Raw genomic sequence first — 14,532 nt, forward strand, 5'->3', positions numbered from 1 at the left:
GCTAAGGTGAACAAGTTTTCTCCCTCCTCCTTATGACACCCTTTTAAGGATCATTGTAATGACTCACTCACGTGGGCAAGTGTTTGCAGGCTCAGGAGATCATGATTAGCACACATGTGAGAGACGGTGTTAACTGATCAATGGATCCCAGTGAAGGCACGTCGTTTCTCTCAAGCACTATTTGACTAGGGGAATGTCCTCACTACCCAGTTAACCTGCGAGATTGGCACCCGGGTACTGAGCACAGCAAAGCCCTATCTACATTACTGTGTCCTCACTGTTTTTGCATTTGCCCGTGTGTGCTTGGGGACATATCTCATGATTCTTTGTGAGGAGATACTCTAGGATTCTTTCCCAGTCAGTGGTGGGAGAACTAGTCAGTCCTTTGGGGGACTTGCGGGAAGGGCAATGGAGGATTATCGGCTCTTAGGTGATTTTGCTTGGGTCCTCACTGTAATGTGGGCAGGTTCCAATCCCAGGGAAAGCAGAGCCCCGGTTCTAACCCATCCTCCCCTCTGGGTAAGGTAGCTCAAAGCGCCTCCTAATTCAGGTCAGAGACTTTACTATGTGGATGGTAGCGAGGGTCGAGCTAAACCCATGTAAAAGCCTGGCTCAAATGTGCAGTAAAGAATCCTTGCTATGGAAAATCTACTTAAAACAGCACAGGGCTGAGCAGAGAAAAAGCCAGTTGCACTCTCTCTGGGGCCTATTTCCAGACTGCAACCTGGACCTCGTTTTGCCTTGCGGCTCCAACGGTACTTTCCATTGTTGTCACGTTTCAGTGTGATGCTAGCTATGGTTGCTGACATTGTTTTGTTTTCCATAATCAGGGCCGCCCAGAGGGGGGAGCAAGTGGGGCAGTTTTCCCCAGGCCCCGGGCCCCGCAGAGGCCCCGCAAGCCCTGGCCCGGCGGCGGTCCGGGTCTTCGGCGGCATTTCGGCGGCGGGGGGCCCTTCAGTTCTGCCGAAGACACAGAGCAACTGAAGGGCCCCCCACCGCCGAAATGCCCCGCGAGCCCTGGCCCGGCGGCGGTCCCAGTCTTCGGCGGCGTTTCGGCAGCGGGGGACCCTTCAGTTGCTCCGGGTCTTTGGCGGCATTTCGGCGGTGGGGGGCCCTTCAGTGCTGCCAAAGACGTGGAGCGACTGAAGGGCCCCCCGCCGCCGAAATGCCACCGAAGACCTGGACCACAGCCGGGTGAGTACAAGCGCCGCAGCTCCCCCGCTTTGCCCCAGGGCCCCTGAATCTTCTGGGCGGCCCTGTCCATAATAAGAAATTATTTCCCAGAATTGTTGGTGTCTCCCTTTTCTTTGCAGCACTGCTGCACAGCAGTGGTTGTACAAGAAAACCAAGTAACCTCTGGTGCTTAGAACTTTTTGCTTTACATGGGCAAGAAAACGTTGCAGAATTAAGTGTAGTGGCCACACCTGTCGGTCTGGTGTATTATCTGAACCCAAGCCTTCTTGGATTCTATTGGGTCAGCTTTTCCTGAACTCTGGTCCTTGGACACTCAGTCTGCAGAATATTTACTGGTGGTCAACAGAGAGTTGACTTGTCACATAGTGCTGGCTTCTCTTTCTCCTTTTCAGTTGCTTCATCAGGTGTCCAGGCTCTTCACTGTAAAGAAGAGCCCAGAAGCCTGAAAAAAACAGCTGAAAACAGAGAGGAGCCAGACAGCTGCCTCTAGTAGGGCTGCTGCTACCTAAGAGAAGGAGATGAAACAAATTCAATAAGGACATATGCAAAGTACTCCACTTAAGAAGAGACAATCTATCAGTTGCACACACACAAAATGGGAAATGACTGCCTAGGAAGAAGTACTGCAGAAAAGGGTCTGGGGATCATAGTAGATCACAAGCTAAATATGAGTCAACAATGTAACACTGTTGCAAAAAACAACAAACAAACAAACATCGTTCTGGGATGTATTATCAGGAATGTTGTAAGCAAGAAACGAGAAGTAATTCTTCTGCTCTACTCCACGCTGATTAGGCCTCAACTGGAGTATTGGGGCGGGGGGGGGGGCACATTTCAGAAAAGATGTGGACAAATTAGAGAAAGTCCAGAGAAGAGCAACAAAAATGATTGTAAAGGTCTAGAAAACATGACCTATGAGGAAGATTGAAAAAAATTGGGTTTGTTTCGTCTGGAGAAGAGAAGACTGAGAGGGGACATGATAACGGTTCTCAAGTACATCAAAGGTTGTTACAAGGAGAAGGGAGAAAAATTGTTCTTAACCTCTGAGGACAGGACAAGAAGCAATGGGCTTAAATTGCAGCAAGGGAGGTTTAGGTTGGACATTAGGAAAAACTTCCTAACTGTCAGGGTAGTTAAGCACTGGAATAAAATGCTAGGGAGGTTGTGGAATCTCCGTCATTGGAGATTTTTAAGGGCAGGTTAGACAAGCACCTGTCAGGGATGGACTAGATAATACTTAGTCCTGCCATGAGTGCAGGGGACTGGACTAGATGACCTCTCAAGGTCCATGCCAGTCCTACAATTCTATAAAAAATTTCCTCCATGGACCAGTGCCACCAGTGGGACTGGAGCTGCCAGCTGCTAGTGGGAGATGAATATCCAGGGGAACATAAAAGAAGGAAATGAGATGGCCAGGCAGTGTGCCCAGGAGGAAAGGAACTAAGTGACGGGGGAAAGCAAGGACTAAAAGTGAGGGAAGCGGGGAGATGAACTACAGAACGGCAGCAGATCGTGTTATTAGCTTTCGCTTTTTTTTTTCAAAAGGGACAAAACATTCATCATGTTAACATGAGTTAGAAATGCATTAAATAGTTTCTTACTATTTCTTCTCTATGTAAGCAGCTGCCCTAGTTACCACAAGGATTACATGACTGCACGTGGGCTGGGAAGTGGGCTCATGAGACAATCTCTCATGGTCCACACTACAGAGAAGTTTGAGCACTTCAAGACTGCCTATGCAGTACAGCTGAGTCATGCATCCCTCAGATGTCCTGACTACACCCGGGAGGCTGGGTGCTACTCAGCTATACCACATGGTCTGACATGTCTTATTGCCTAATCATCCCATGAGCCTTTGCCAAGTGCCAATTGGGAAGACAATAAAGAGGGATATTACTCTATTTGATTTTTTCCAATTATATAAATAATATGGAAGTTGGTGCATTACGGCTTTCACACCAAAAGCAACAGAGACTTCAGAAATGTCTGGTGCTTCATCTTCAGGCAGTCAAGTCATGAGTTAATAATGACCTTCGGCATCTTGCCCAGAGTGAGAGACAAGACTGACAAGCAGACATCACTAGAGCCAAGACAATATGTGACAAGTCTGAGACTAAAAAAGTCTATCTGGGAAATTATTCAGTGAGTGGTGTTGCCCTGTTTTACTCTGGTGTGACAGGCAAAACCAGATAGTCTGCCAGTATGAACGGCTGAGTACTACAGAGTTCAAAAAGGATTTCAATGGGCCCATCGTGAAGAAAATAACTTCAGCATTTTGGTGCTTCCTTATCAGAGATATAGAAACCTGGTGGCTTTGCTCAGCAGTGGAATTCACAATTTTTTTTTTTCAGTTTCATTCCACTGAGATTTGAACCTCAATCCTGAGTTTGGGGTCAAAATGAACTCAGTAATCCCAAAGTGAAACCTAGCAGAAACTGCTGAGACGTTGAGGCCAACATTTCTGAGCGTCTCCTTCTGACACTGACTAGCTAGTGCCATTTGCAAGTCACCTCACTTCACTGAGCCTCAATTCCCCCAGCTTCAAACTAGGAATGATGATAATTTCCTACTTCATACCACATGGAGGCTGTAAGGTGTAACTAAACAATGATTCTAAAGTATGATTGTAACCATCGTTGAACCAGGAAATCCAGAGCTACAGGTTTATCTAAGCCCAATAGCTGGGAGCTGTAACAGATTGTATCCCCCATGAATCAGGTACAGAGGGGACTCATAGCACACATTGACCAGTGGATTACACTGTACATAAATGCAAAATTTTAGTAAGGCCCATCAGAGATGTCTCAGGAGTTCTCTGCTGTTAGCCCTGACATGCATCTCTTTGCGCCATGTAGCCTCTAGGGGGCACAGACTCATCAAAATTCACATCCCTGTTTCGTTTCAAGCTAAAGTTTTGCCATAATTTTTGGAATATCGTTGAAGTTTCAGAAACTCTGAAATCTTCCTTTTTTTCTTGCAAAGAATATTTCTCCTACCTCTAGTCCTACTCTCACTCCTGTGCTTTAATCAACCTTCTCCCAAATAAAAGAACCAGTGTGCTAATATATATATTAAAAAAATAATATATGGAGATATACCTATCTCATAGAACTGGAAGGGACCTTGAAAGATCATTGAGTCTAGTCCCCTGTCTTCACTAGCAAGACTAAGTACTGTTGCTGAGAGGTTCCCCCTGGTCCCTAAATGCCCCCCTCAAGGATTGAGCTCACAACCCTGGGTTTCGCAGACCAATGCTCAAACCACTGAGCAATCCCTCCCCCATACAGTGAAGTTAAACTAAGTTTTACTTATAGACTACAGAATTATGATCCTGAGGTTAAATATGCCGGACTGAGAACTAGGAAATCTGGGTCTGAGGTCCTATTCCTGGCTCTGCCCTAGAATGTGTGTACGGCCTGGGCAAGTCATGTAGCCACTCTGGGTATGTCTATACCCAGCTGACCTGGGCTTGCAGGGCTCAGGATAAGGGGCTGTTTAATTGTGGTGTAGACATTCAGGCTTGGGCTGGAGCCCTGGCTCTAGGACCCTGCGAAGTGGGGGTCCGAATGTCTACACTGCAATTAAACAACTCCGAGAGCCTGAGCCCCTCGAGCCCGAATCTGCTGGCCCAGGCCAGTCGCAGGTGTCTAACTGCAGCATAGACATACCCTCTGTGCATCAGCTTCCCTATCTGTAAAACAGAGTCAATGATATTTAGTCAATAATGGCTGAACTGGAAGCAGGACACTGAGAAGTTACATTGGAGAGAGCGTGTTGGTATGTGGATCAGATGGTGTCAATCTCAGAGCCTACTTAGGCATCACTCAATGCTGATGTCCACATCTATTAACTTTGTTTACTAAACTGTCTCATTATCTGTTTTGTGTCAGGATTTCTTTAGGGTGTGGTGGAATAGGACAGATGGGCTGAAAAACCTTCCTTTGGGCATGGAATACACACGATTGGACAGATGGGCTCCAAGAAGCTGCCTTCAGGCCTGGAACACGTGGGAAGAGAAAGCGGGGGCGGGGGAAGGGGTATCCTCTCCCGTTTTTACAGCCAAGTGTAAAAGCCAATAGAGAATGCTGTGGGCAAAGTGAAGAATTTGTATCCAGCTACCCCCTTTATAGCAGAAACTGGAACAGGAAACTGTCTCCAGAAGATGCTGTCCAAAGAATCTACAGGTGTAGCTAGCTACCTGTTTGGCTATCAATGCCAGCATTACTCCATGGCTATATGCTTAAGGGGGGGTTATGTAGCAATGAAGCACATCAATATGTCTAAATAAGTGTTTTTAGGCAGCAGAGCACACTTATTTTCCTAATATATACATTTAAACTGCAAAAAAGGTGGGAACAATAAACTGTTAAGAATATGTAAAGGTACACTGACCTCCATTGTTACCTGTAAAGCCTTTTTTCAAAGCAAAACTCAAGGCAATACAATCTCTCTTTTGCTAAAGCTGTATTAACTAGCCAGTCCCCTGAGATTAACAACAAAGAAATCCCAGGGTGGACTTGGCGGGAATGTGATTACTCAAATAAATTATTGTTTTAAAGTTCATAAAACCAATCTTGAGAAAGGTCAGGGAGTGACCAACACACTGATCTGAGCATCCAAAGGATTCCTGTAAGTAAATAAAATTCCCGGTTTTATGCAGCTTCATGTTTGAAGAGAATTATGGGAGTAATTACTTTTCTGGGGAAAGGCATTGGTTTCTTCATTGTGAATAGTAGGTAACAGACCCAGTGACATTGAGGACACTTTTGGCATAAGAACTAGCACTCTATGCTATATTACCCAAGAGTCCCTGACATCTCTCTATTCTGAGGTATTGGCAGAACATGCCGTCTAGGCCAGTTTTATGTCAGATCAGGATTTCTATGCCTTGGGGGAATACTTAGTTGCCTTCTTGAGTTCTTGAGTAGGTGTTAAAGGCCCACCATGCCACTTACTTAAGTGCTATTGACTTCAACTTTAAGCACACAATGTTAGGGACTGCTCCCACATCCAGGATGACTCAGTCTCTGCCCTGAAGCACTTGCAATCCAAGAAAACAAGTGCCATATGAAGTGCAGGGAGACAGATACAATCCACATGCATGGGTTTTATACACATTGAGGAAAATCCTGGCCCCAATGAAATCAATGGGAGTTTTACCATTGACTTCAATGGGACCAGCTTTTCATTACTTATGTACATTTAATTCTTAAGTATGCATTAGCTGTATTAGATTATCTCCTCACCCTACCCATTCTAAACTGGCCTTTTTCTTGTATGCATTACAGAAGAAGCAATGACCTGTTCCATTATCAGGCCTAGCATCACCATGAATGATCTCATAGTATTTGTTGTTCATTCTTGTTTGTTTGTTTTTTAATCAACAAATAAAACGAAATCCTAGCTTCAAGAACATCCTCTGGTCATTATTTCTCTCTTACCCACTTTCAATTCACCACCTGCAACCACTATACAGGTGGCACTAAGGACATTGCTGGAGTTGACTGGGAATTCCAGAGTCCCCAGTATATAGAGACCTCTCAGAGGAGGAAGAGTTGTATCCACCAGGATGGTCCTGTCTGGAAAAAAAAGGAGAGAGAGAAAGAGAGAGCAATGTCAATATACCGAAACTGTGATATGAAGATGGAAAATGAGGGTAAAGCTCTAGAGATCATGGCCACTTAAGCATGTGCTTAACTTTAAATTTTGTTTGACAAATTCAAACTGGAAATAAGGTGTAAATTTTGAATATTGAAAGTAATTAATTATTGGAACAACTTACCATGGGTCATGATGTTCTGCACCACTGGCCATTTTTTAAATAAGAGATTGGATATTTTTCTAAAAGATATCCTTTAGGAGAAGTTCTATGGCCTTTGTTATACAGGAGGTCTGACTAGATGATCACAGTGGTCCCTTCTGCCTATGAACCTACGAATCTACTTAGATTGTAAACATTCTTTGGCTGTAATGGTCTGTTTGTTCTGCGTTTGTACAGCGCCTACCACAATGAGGTCCCTGCATGGCAATACAAATAATAAATAACAACACAGAATCATAGAATATCAGGGTTAGAAGGGACCTCAGGAGGTCATCTAGTCCAAGCCCCTGCTCAAAGCAGGACCAATCCCCAACTAAATCATCCCAGCCAGGGCTTTGTCAAGCCTGACCTTAAAAACCTCTACGAAAGGAGATTCCACCACCTCCCTAGGTAACCCATTCCAGTGTTTCACCACCCTCCTAGTGAAAAAGTTTTTCCTAATATCCAACCTAAACCTCCCCCACTGCAACTTGAGACCATTACTCCTTGTTCTGTCATGCTTAAGTCCTATTGACTTCAACTTTAAGCACAGTCTTAAATCATCCCTGTTCAACAAAATACTTAAGCATATGCTTAAGTCCGACGGACTTGAATTAAATTTAAGCACATGCTAATGGGTTTGTTGAATCTGCTTCTATGTTAAATCTAACTGTGTAAGTGATACTTAATCATTCAGTTCAGTAAAGCAAATTTTGAAACAGAGGCTAAAAACCACCCGCATCACTTTTTTATTACACCCAAGAAAATATGAATCAATAAAATGAAACAGTAGAACAACGTTCAAACACGTTTCACGTGGCAGACGTATGTTGGAATTTACCCACCTTGCTGACACAAGCAATCAGTAATTAACAGTGGGATTTTCAGAAGTGTTCAGCACTCGCCTAATGCTGTTGCCATTGAAGTTAATGGAAGTTTTGGTACTGAGTCCAATAAGAGCAGATAAAGTAACAGTAGAGCGGCAATGTGTTCCACTATAGGGCACTGCGCTTGGACTCAGGAGACCCATATTCTATCACTTGCTCTGCCGCTGGTCTCCTGTGTAATCTTGTTTTTCCTCCTCAACTGTGTTGTGTCTCACTGCAGCAGATGAAAGATTTGACGGTCATTTCACCCCTCCCTCTGCTTGTCAGTGTCAACTTTCTGAGACCGGGATTGTCTCTTATTCTGTGTTTGTACATCGCATAACACAAGTCTTGGGTGGGGCTTTTAGGTGTTACTGTAATAATAAGGAACACTTCTGAATATCCCACCATAGCACAATTTCTTTATAAAGATGCCAGCAGATAGACTGTCAAGTATCAGAGGGGTAGCCGTGTTAGTCTGAATCTGTAAAAAGCAACAGAGGGTCCTGTGGCACCTAAAGGTGCCACAGGACCCTCTGTTGCTTTTTAGCAGATAGACTGTGCAGCATTTATGTACCACTAAAGCATTCAAAGTAGGGAATCATCTTCTTATGTGGCATCTCCATTACTGGAGTATTGCAACCATAGTATCCCATTCTGTATGATCCTCTGCTAATCTCTTTGTGGATGAATAATCCTTTTTGATCCCGCCCAGGATAACACAGCATCCCTCATCCATCCATTTTCTTCCTCATGACCTTCTGCCATCAACTTTCCCTTCCAGTCCCTGTAAACATGCTTCGCTCACTGAACCCCTTAAAATGTGCCCAGCACATCTAACCTTTCTTTTGATAATATCTCTGACTAGTGTTTGCTGGGTTCCAATAATCTCCACTACTTTTTCACTGGTTGCGCTGTGTATCCATCATATATGGCAATCAGAGGGACTTAAAACGTGCGTAAGTCTTGCACTAGCCCACAGCACAGAGCTGAATTTCATCCTCAAGGCCTGACCTAATTCCCCTTAAAGTCAATGGGAGTCTTTCAGTAGACTTTAGAGAAAGTTGGTTCAGGGCCTTTAATTGTGGTTTTCAGCAATTGGCTTCTGGATGTGACATAGGTGTGACATAGGCGCCGAGTCCACAGTGTGCAGGAAGCGCTGGGAAGGGAGAGGGAGGAGCAGGGATTGGGCATGCTTGGAGAGGGGGCGGAAAGAGGCGGGAAAGAGGAGGAGTGGGGGTGGGGCCGTGGGGAAAGGGATGGAGTGGAGCAGGGGCGGGAAGAGGCGGGCCAGGTATGGGAGTTTGGGGGAAGGGGTAGAGTTGGGGCAGGGCCTGGGGCTGAGCGGGCATTGAGCATCCTCTGAGAAAATTAGAAGCTGGCGCCTGTGGTGCAACATGCTGTGGTGACCAGTTATCTCTGCATCAGGGGACGCTCCTGGACAAATGAAAATGCTTTCTCAACAGAGGGCTCCATGAAAATGTTGGTGTTCTGTACCACTAAGATGCTCCAGCAGGCAATGACAGGGTAACCAGTCCTCAGGGAAGTCTCATTGCTTCCAATAATTAGAGATCGGCTTAAGCCTTTAGCATAGAGGTTTATTAACCCTTTCAAAAATGCTGTGGGTTTTTTTAGGATACTCTTGTTATTCATAGGGATATGTCTAATCTATATTTGAATCCTGCTAAACTCTTGGTCTCAATAATATATTGTGGCAATGAGTTCCACAAGCTAATTGTGTGTCACATGAAAAAGGGCTAAATGGACATTATTTTTTTCTCCTCAGCTGTGGTGTCTCTCACTAAAAGAAATGAAAGGCTTTATATTTTTCAAGGCAACACTAACTTTACTGGTTTTCATTATATTTGCAAAATGCCCAGAGGTATCTATTCTGTCCTTATTCAGGTAAATTCTGACATTTCCTAACTTTTGTGGGTATGACTTTACAACCTTAATGTTCTTTAAATGTAGGGGTTTTTTTTGCTTTTTTTTTTCTAATTTAAAACAAACTGAAATAAAAAATTCAGTCATGTGGACCCATACTGACCCCAACTTGGGTCATGAGCAGAGCTCAGACCTTGAGACCCACAACAAATTGTCTATAAATTGAGCCAATGGAGTAACTAGTAGCAGTAGTAGGCTGCTATCCTGCATGTGAACCAGCCACTAGACGAGCGTGAGATACACACTTTGAGTGTTTCACAGCAACTTGCTGACAACAGAGAATGGTGAGACTCAGGCTTCCTGCATCCAATTCCAGGTTCTGGAGGGGAGCGTTCTGTAATGGTTGCAATCTCATGTAACACTGGGCCCCAAAGCCTGACCCCATCTTTCTCTCCTCCTATGCACTCACCAGCTCCTGACTCCTCCCTGCTACTACACAACCCCCAATCCACTGAATCTTGACCCACGCCCTTGTATTCCTATCTACCCCTCTAGTTACTGTCTCCACTTGCCCTCCACTCCCATTCCACCTCCTCACCCCTCCCCCTCTGCTCCCATCCAATATCCACCCCACCCCAGCTCCTGACCCCTCCCTCTCTGCTGCCATCCAACTTCTACTCCACATCACCTCCTGACTCCTCCGCCCTCCGCTCCCATCCAACCTCCACCCCACATCATAGAATCATAGAATATCAGGGTTGGAAGAGCCCTCAGGAGATCATCTAGTCCTACCACCTGCTCAAAGCAGGACCAATCCCCAACTAAATCATCCCAGCCAGGGACCGACCCTTGGGGCACTCTGCTTGATACCGGCTGCCAGCTAGGCATGGAGCCATTGATCACTACCCGTTGAGCCCAACGATCTAGCCAGCTTTCTATCCACCTTATAGTCCATTCATCCAGCCCATACTTCTTTAACTTGCTGGCAAGATGACATCACATCTGACTCCTCCCCCCTCTGCTCTTGTCCAACCTCCACCCCACCCCAGCTCCTCCCCATCCTCCTCTGTTTCCATCCAACCTCCACTCCACCCCAGCTCCTAACCCCTCCCCACTTGCTCCCATCCAACCCCCACCCCAGCTCCTGACCCCTCCCCCTCTGCTCCTGTATCCCCCCAACCTTCTGATTTCCTTCCCCCTCTTTTTTCCTCATTCCCACCCTTCACTCCCCACAGTCACATCCTGTCGTTTCCTCCTTGCTGCCTGGGCATTAGCAGGAAGAGCCTTGAGAAGGCAGGGGAGGCAGTCTCTGTGCTCTCAGTTCCTGTGCCTGCAACCACAGCAGCCCCTTGCTGCCCGGACGAGCAATTGCACTGAAAGTCATGTTCAGTCCATGCAGCCCTGGGCTAGAGCATGCTCAGCACGGATGAAATCGTCAGTGAATTTAGCTGCCAAACTGGAATACGTCTCTACTGAGCTTGTGAGCAGACGCTCACAACTTGGGAAAATTTGGGAAAATTTTAACTGGGATGGCAAAACAACTGTGTTCAAGGCCCTTTATATGAGGAACAGAGTCCCATTCCCTGAAGAGCTAACTGTCCTAATCAGTAGGAAAAAACCAATACAGAGTGAAACAAGGCAGAGGGAAGAGAATAAGGGGGGAGATATTGTTAAAATGATATTGTGGGAAAGGCTTGTATTAGGAAATCACTGCTCAAGAATATGATAAAATGCTGCAGTTGACAAAGGCTGTAAGTATATTCATCAAACATAGAGTGAAACATTTTTACAAGAAGAAGAAAGAGTGCTTCTAGGCATAACATTTATATGTCAAGTTTAAGCTGGAACAGATATTTTTTGCTGAGTTGCACATCCTTAGAAATAAGGGCTTAGAAATGAAACACGGATTGCTCTGTAACTAGAGCGTCATGCATGTGACCCTAGAATAATAATGGGATGGAGAAATTCTGACCCGCCGAGACACCTGTGGAGACCTGATGTGGTTTCACGGGTGCAACAGAGGGCAAAATTGGTGCATGTTCAGTGGATGTGTAAGGAGACAGAACTATATTCTGCAGAAACAGCAGGGGGCTCCATTGTAGAGTTAATCTCCTTCCACACTTGAGGAGAAAAAGGAACTGATGGGTAGAAGACGGCTACCACATGTGATATATTCCTTGTGGCACATACTAACTGCCTCATGCGAGCAGCTCTGCAGATTACACAGTGAGGTGACTAGTCAGTGCCTAAGATCAGCGACTTTAGGTCAGACGGCTCAACGAAATTTATCTCCAGACAAAGGAAAAACTGTATTTGTTTTCTCCCTTCCCCCAAGAAATTCACATCGCCACAAGCAACTGCATTAAGAAAATAATTCAAATCTAAGAGGGCTACCTTTCATTTTATGTGTACTTCCTGAAGACAAAATCTCTCAGCCTTAATGTTTGGGCATACAACGCTGAGAATTCACTAATGACTCCAGCAATGACATAAAATGCCTTTGATCAACCCCATTGCTATATAAAACACCATAGCATGCCATTGAATGGAAATCAGGCACAACAGACAAGCTATTATATGAGAGACAGTACTCCAGCATTCATCTCTTCAAACAGAAAAAGTTCAAAGAAAATCAAAATCAGAAAATGAATAACAGAGTGGATTCCACCACTAAAAAAAGAAAAAAGAAAAAAAGGCCAGGGGCTACATGATATCACATCTAGACCTTTCAAACCAACATTCCATTGCCCAGAATTAGAATACGTTCTCCTTCCACCCAATACGCATTGTGTCAGGCGTGTGTCATACTGAAAAACTATCAGCCAAAGCACTGGAAATCTGAGCATTTGAGGAGCTAATGCATTCCATGATCTGGCCTGGAATGAAGACGGCTGCCGTTTGCTGATGGAATGGTATGAATCAACTCACCATTCATGCTTTCCAAAGTTGTGCAATTGGTTTTTAAATGTGGGAGTCCCAATTGAGGCAATGAACCTGATTTGCGAGCCTTATTCGTGTGATTAGTCCTTATGGGATGGCCACTGTCTTGGCTAAAACACCGGAGACGGAACCAGAGAACTCCAGAGGTAAAATAATGAGCTGATACAACTCAAGCCAATCTATTTACATTGCCTCAATCACCACAGCAACTCATAATCATTAATGGACTTGGTTTCACAACACTCCCGTGACAAAGGGAAGCGCTACTATCCACATTGGGAATGGAGGCACAGGGAGCCTAAGCAACTTGCCCTAGGCTACACAGAAAGCCAATGGTGTAACAAGCAATTGAACCCAGGTTTTCTAAGACCAAGGCCTGGTCTACACTACGAGTTTAGGTCGAATTTAGCCGCGTTAAATCGAATTAAGCCTGGACACGTCCACACGACGAAGCCCTTTTTTTCGACTTAAAGGGCCCTTTAAACGGTTTCTTTACTCCACCTTCGATGAGGGGATTAGCGCTGAAATCGGCCTTTGCGGGTCGGATTTGGGGTAGTGTGGACGGAATTCGACGTTATTGGCCTCCGGGAGCTATCCCACAGTGCTTCATTGTGACCGCTCTGGACAGCACTCTCAACTCAGATGCACTGACCAGGTAGACAGGAAAAGCCCCGCGAACTTTTGAATTTCATTTCCTGTTTGCCCAGCGTGGAGAGCACAGGTGACCACGCAGAGCTCATCAGCACAGGTAACCATGATGGAGTCCCAGGATCGCAAAAGAGCTCCAGCAAGGACCGAACGGGAGGTACGGGATCTGCTCGCCATATGGGGAGACGAATCAGTGCTAGCTGAACTCCGTAGCAGTAAACAAAATGGCAAAATATTAGAAAAAGTCTCAAAGGCCATGAAGGACAGAGGCCATAACAGGGACACACAGCAGTGCCACGTGAAAATTAAGGAGCTAAGGCAAGCCTACGACAAAGCCAGAGAGGCAAACGGAAGGTCCGGGGCAGAGCCGCAAACATGCCGCTTCTACGCGGAGCTGCATGCCATGCTAGGGGGTGCAGCCACCACTACCCCAACCGTGTGCTTTGACTCCATCAATGGAGAATCATGCAACAGGGAAGCAGGTTCAGGGTACGAGGAAGATGATGATGAAGACAATGAAGATAGCTCACAGCAAGGAAGCGGAGAAACCGGTTTCCCCAACAGCCAGGATATGTTTATCACTCTGGACCTGGAACCAGTAACCCCCGAACTCACCCAAGGCGTGCTCCCAGACCCTGAGGGCACACAAGGGAACTCTGGTGAGTGTACCTTTGTAAATATTACACATGGTTTAAAAGCAAGCGTGTTTAATGATTAATTTGCCCTGACAATCGCGGCCAGTACAGCTACTGGAAAAGTCTGTTAACGTGTATGGGGATGGAGCGGAAATCCTCCAGGGACATCTCCAGAAAGCTCTCCTTCATGTACTCCCAAAGCCTTTGCAAAAGGTTTCTGGGGAGGGCTGCCTTATCCTGTCCGCCATGGTAGGACACTTTACCATGCCAGGCCAGTAGCACGTAGTCTGGAATCATTGCATAACAAAGCATGGCAGCGTATGGTCCCGGTGTTTGCTGGCATGCAGACAACATCCATTCCTTATCTCTCTTTGTTATCCTCAGGAGAGTGATATCATTCACGGTCACCTGGTTGAAATGGGGTGATTTTATTAAGGGGACATTCAGAGGTGCCCGTTCCTGCTCGGCTGAACAGAAATGTTCCCCACTGTTAGCCACGCGATGGGGGGGAGAGGTGAAGTGATCATCTCAGAGAATTGGGTGGGGGGGGGGGGGAGTTGGGTTT

The 14,532-nt window shown here is 45.7% G+C and overlaps 1 protein-coding gene across 1 annotated transcript in view; it reads right to left on the reverse strand.

Moving 5' to 3' along the window:
- PKHD1 (PKHD1 ciliary IPT domain containing fibrocystin/polyductin) overlaps positions 1-14,532 on the reverse strand; it is a 323,564-nt gene that overhangs the window by 114,018 nt on the left and 195,014 nt on the right. Inside the window, exon 41 of the mRNA XM_029911885.1 lies at positions 6,636-6,773. Coding sequence (XP_029767745.1) covers positions 6,636-6,773 — 138 coding nt within the window. The remainder of the gene's footprint in view (positions 1-6,635; positions 6,774-14,532) is intronic.

The sequence above is a fragment of the Terrapene carolina genome, unplaced genomic scaffold (assembly GCF_002925995.2).
Source record: "Terrapene carolina triunguis isolate 2854851 unplaced genomic scaffold, T_m_triunguis-2.0 Scaffold42, whole genome shotgun sequence".
Classification (NCBI taxonomy): Eukaryota; Metazoa; Chordata; order Testudines; family Emydidae; genus Terrapene; species Terrapene triunguis.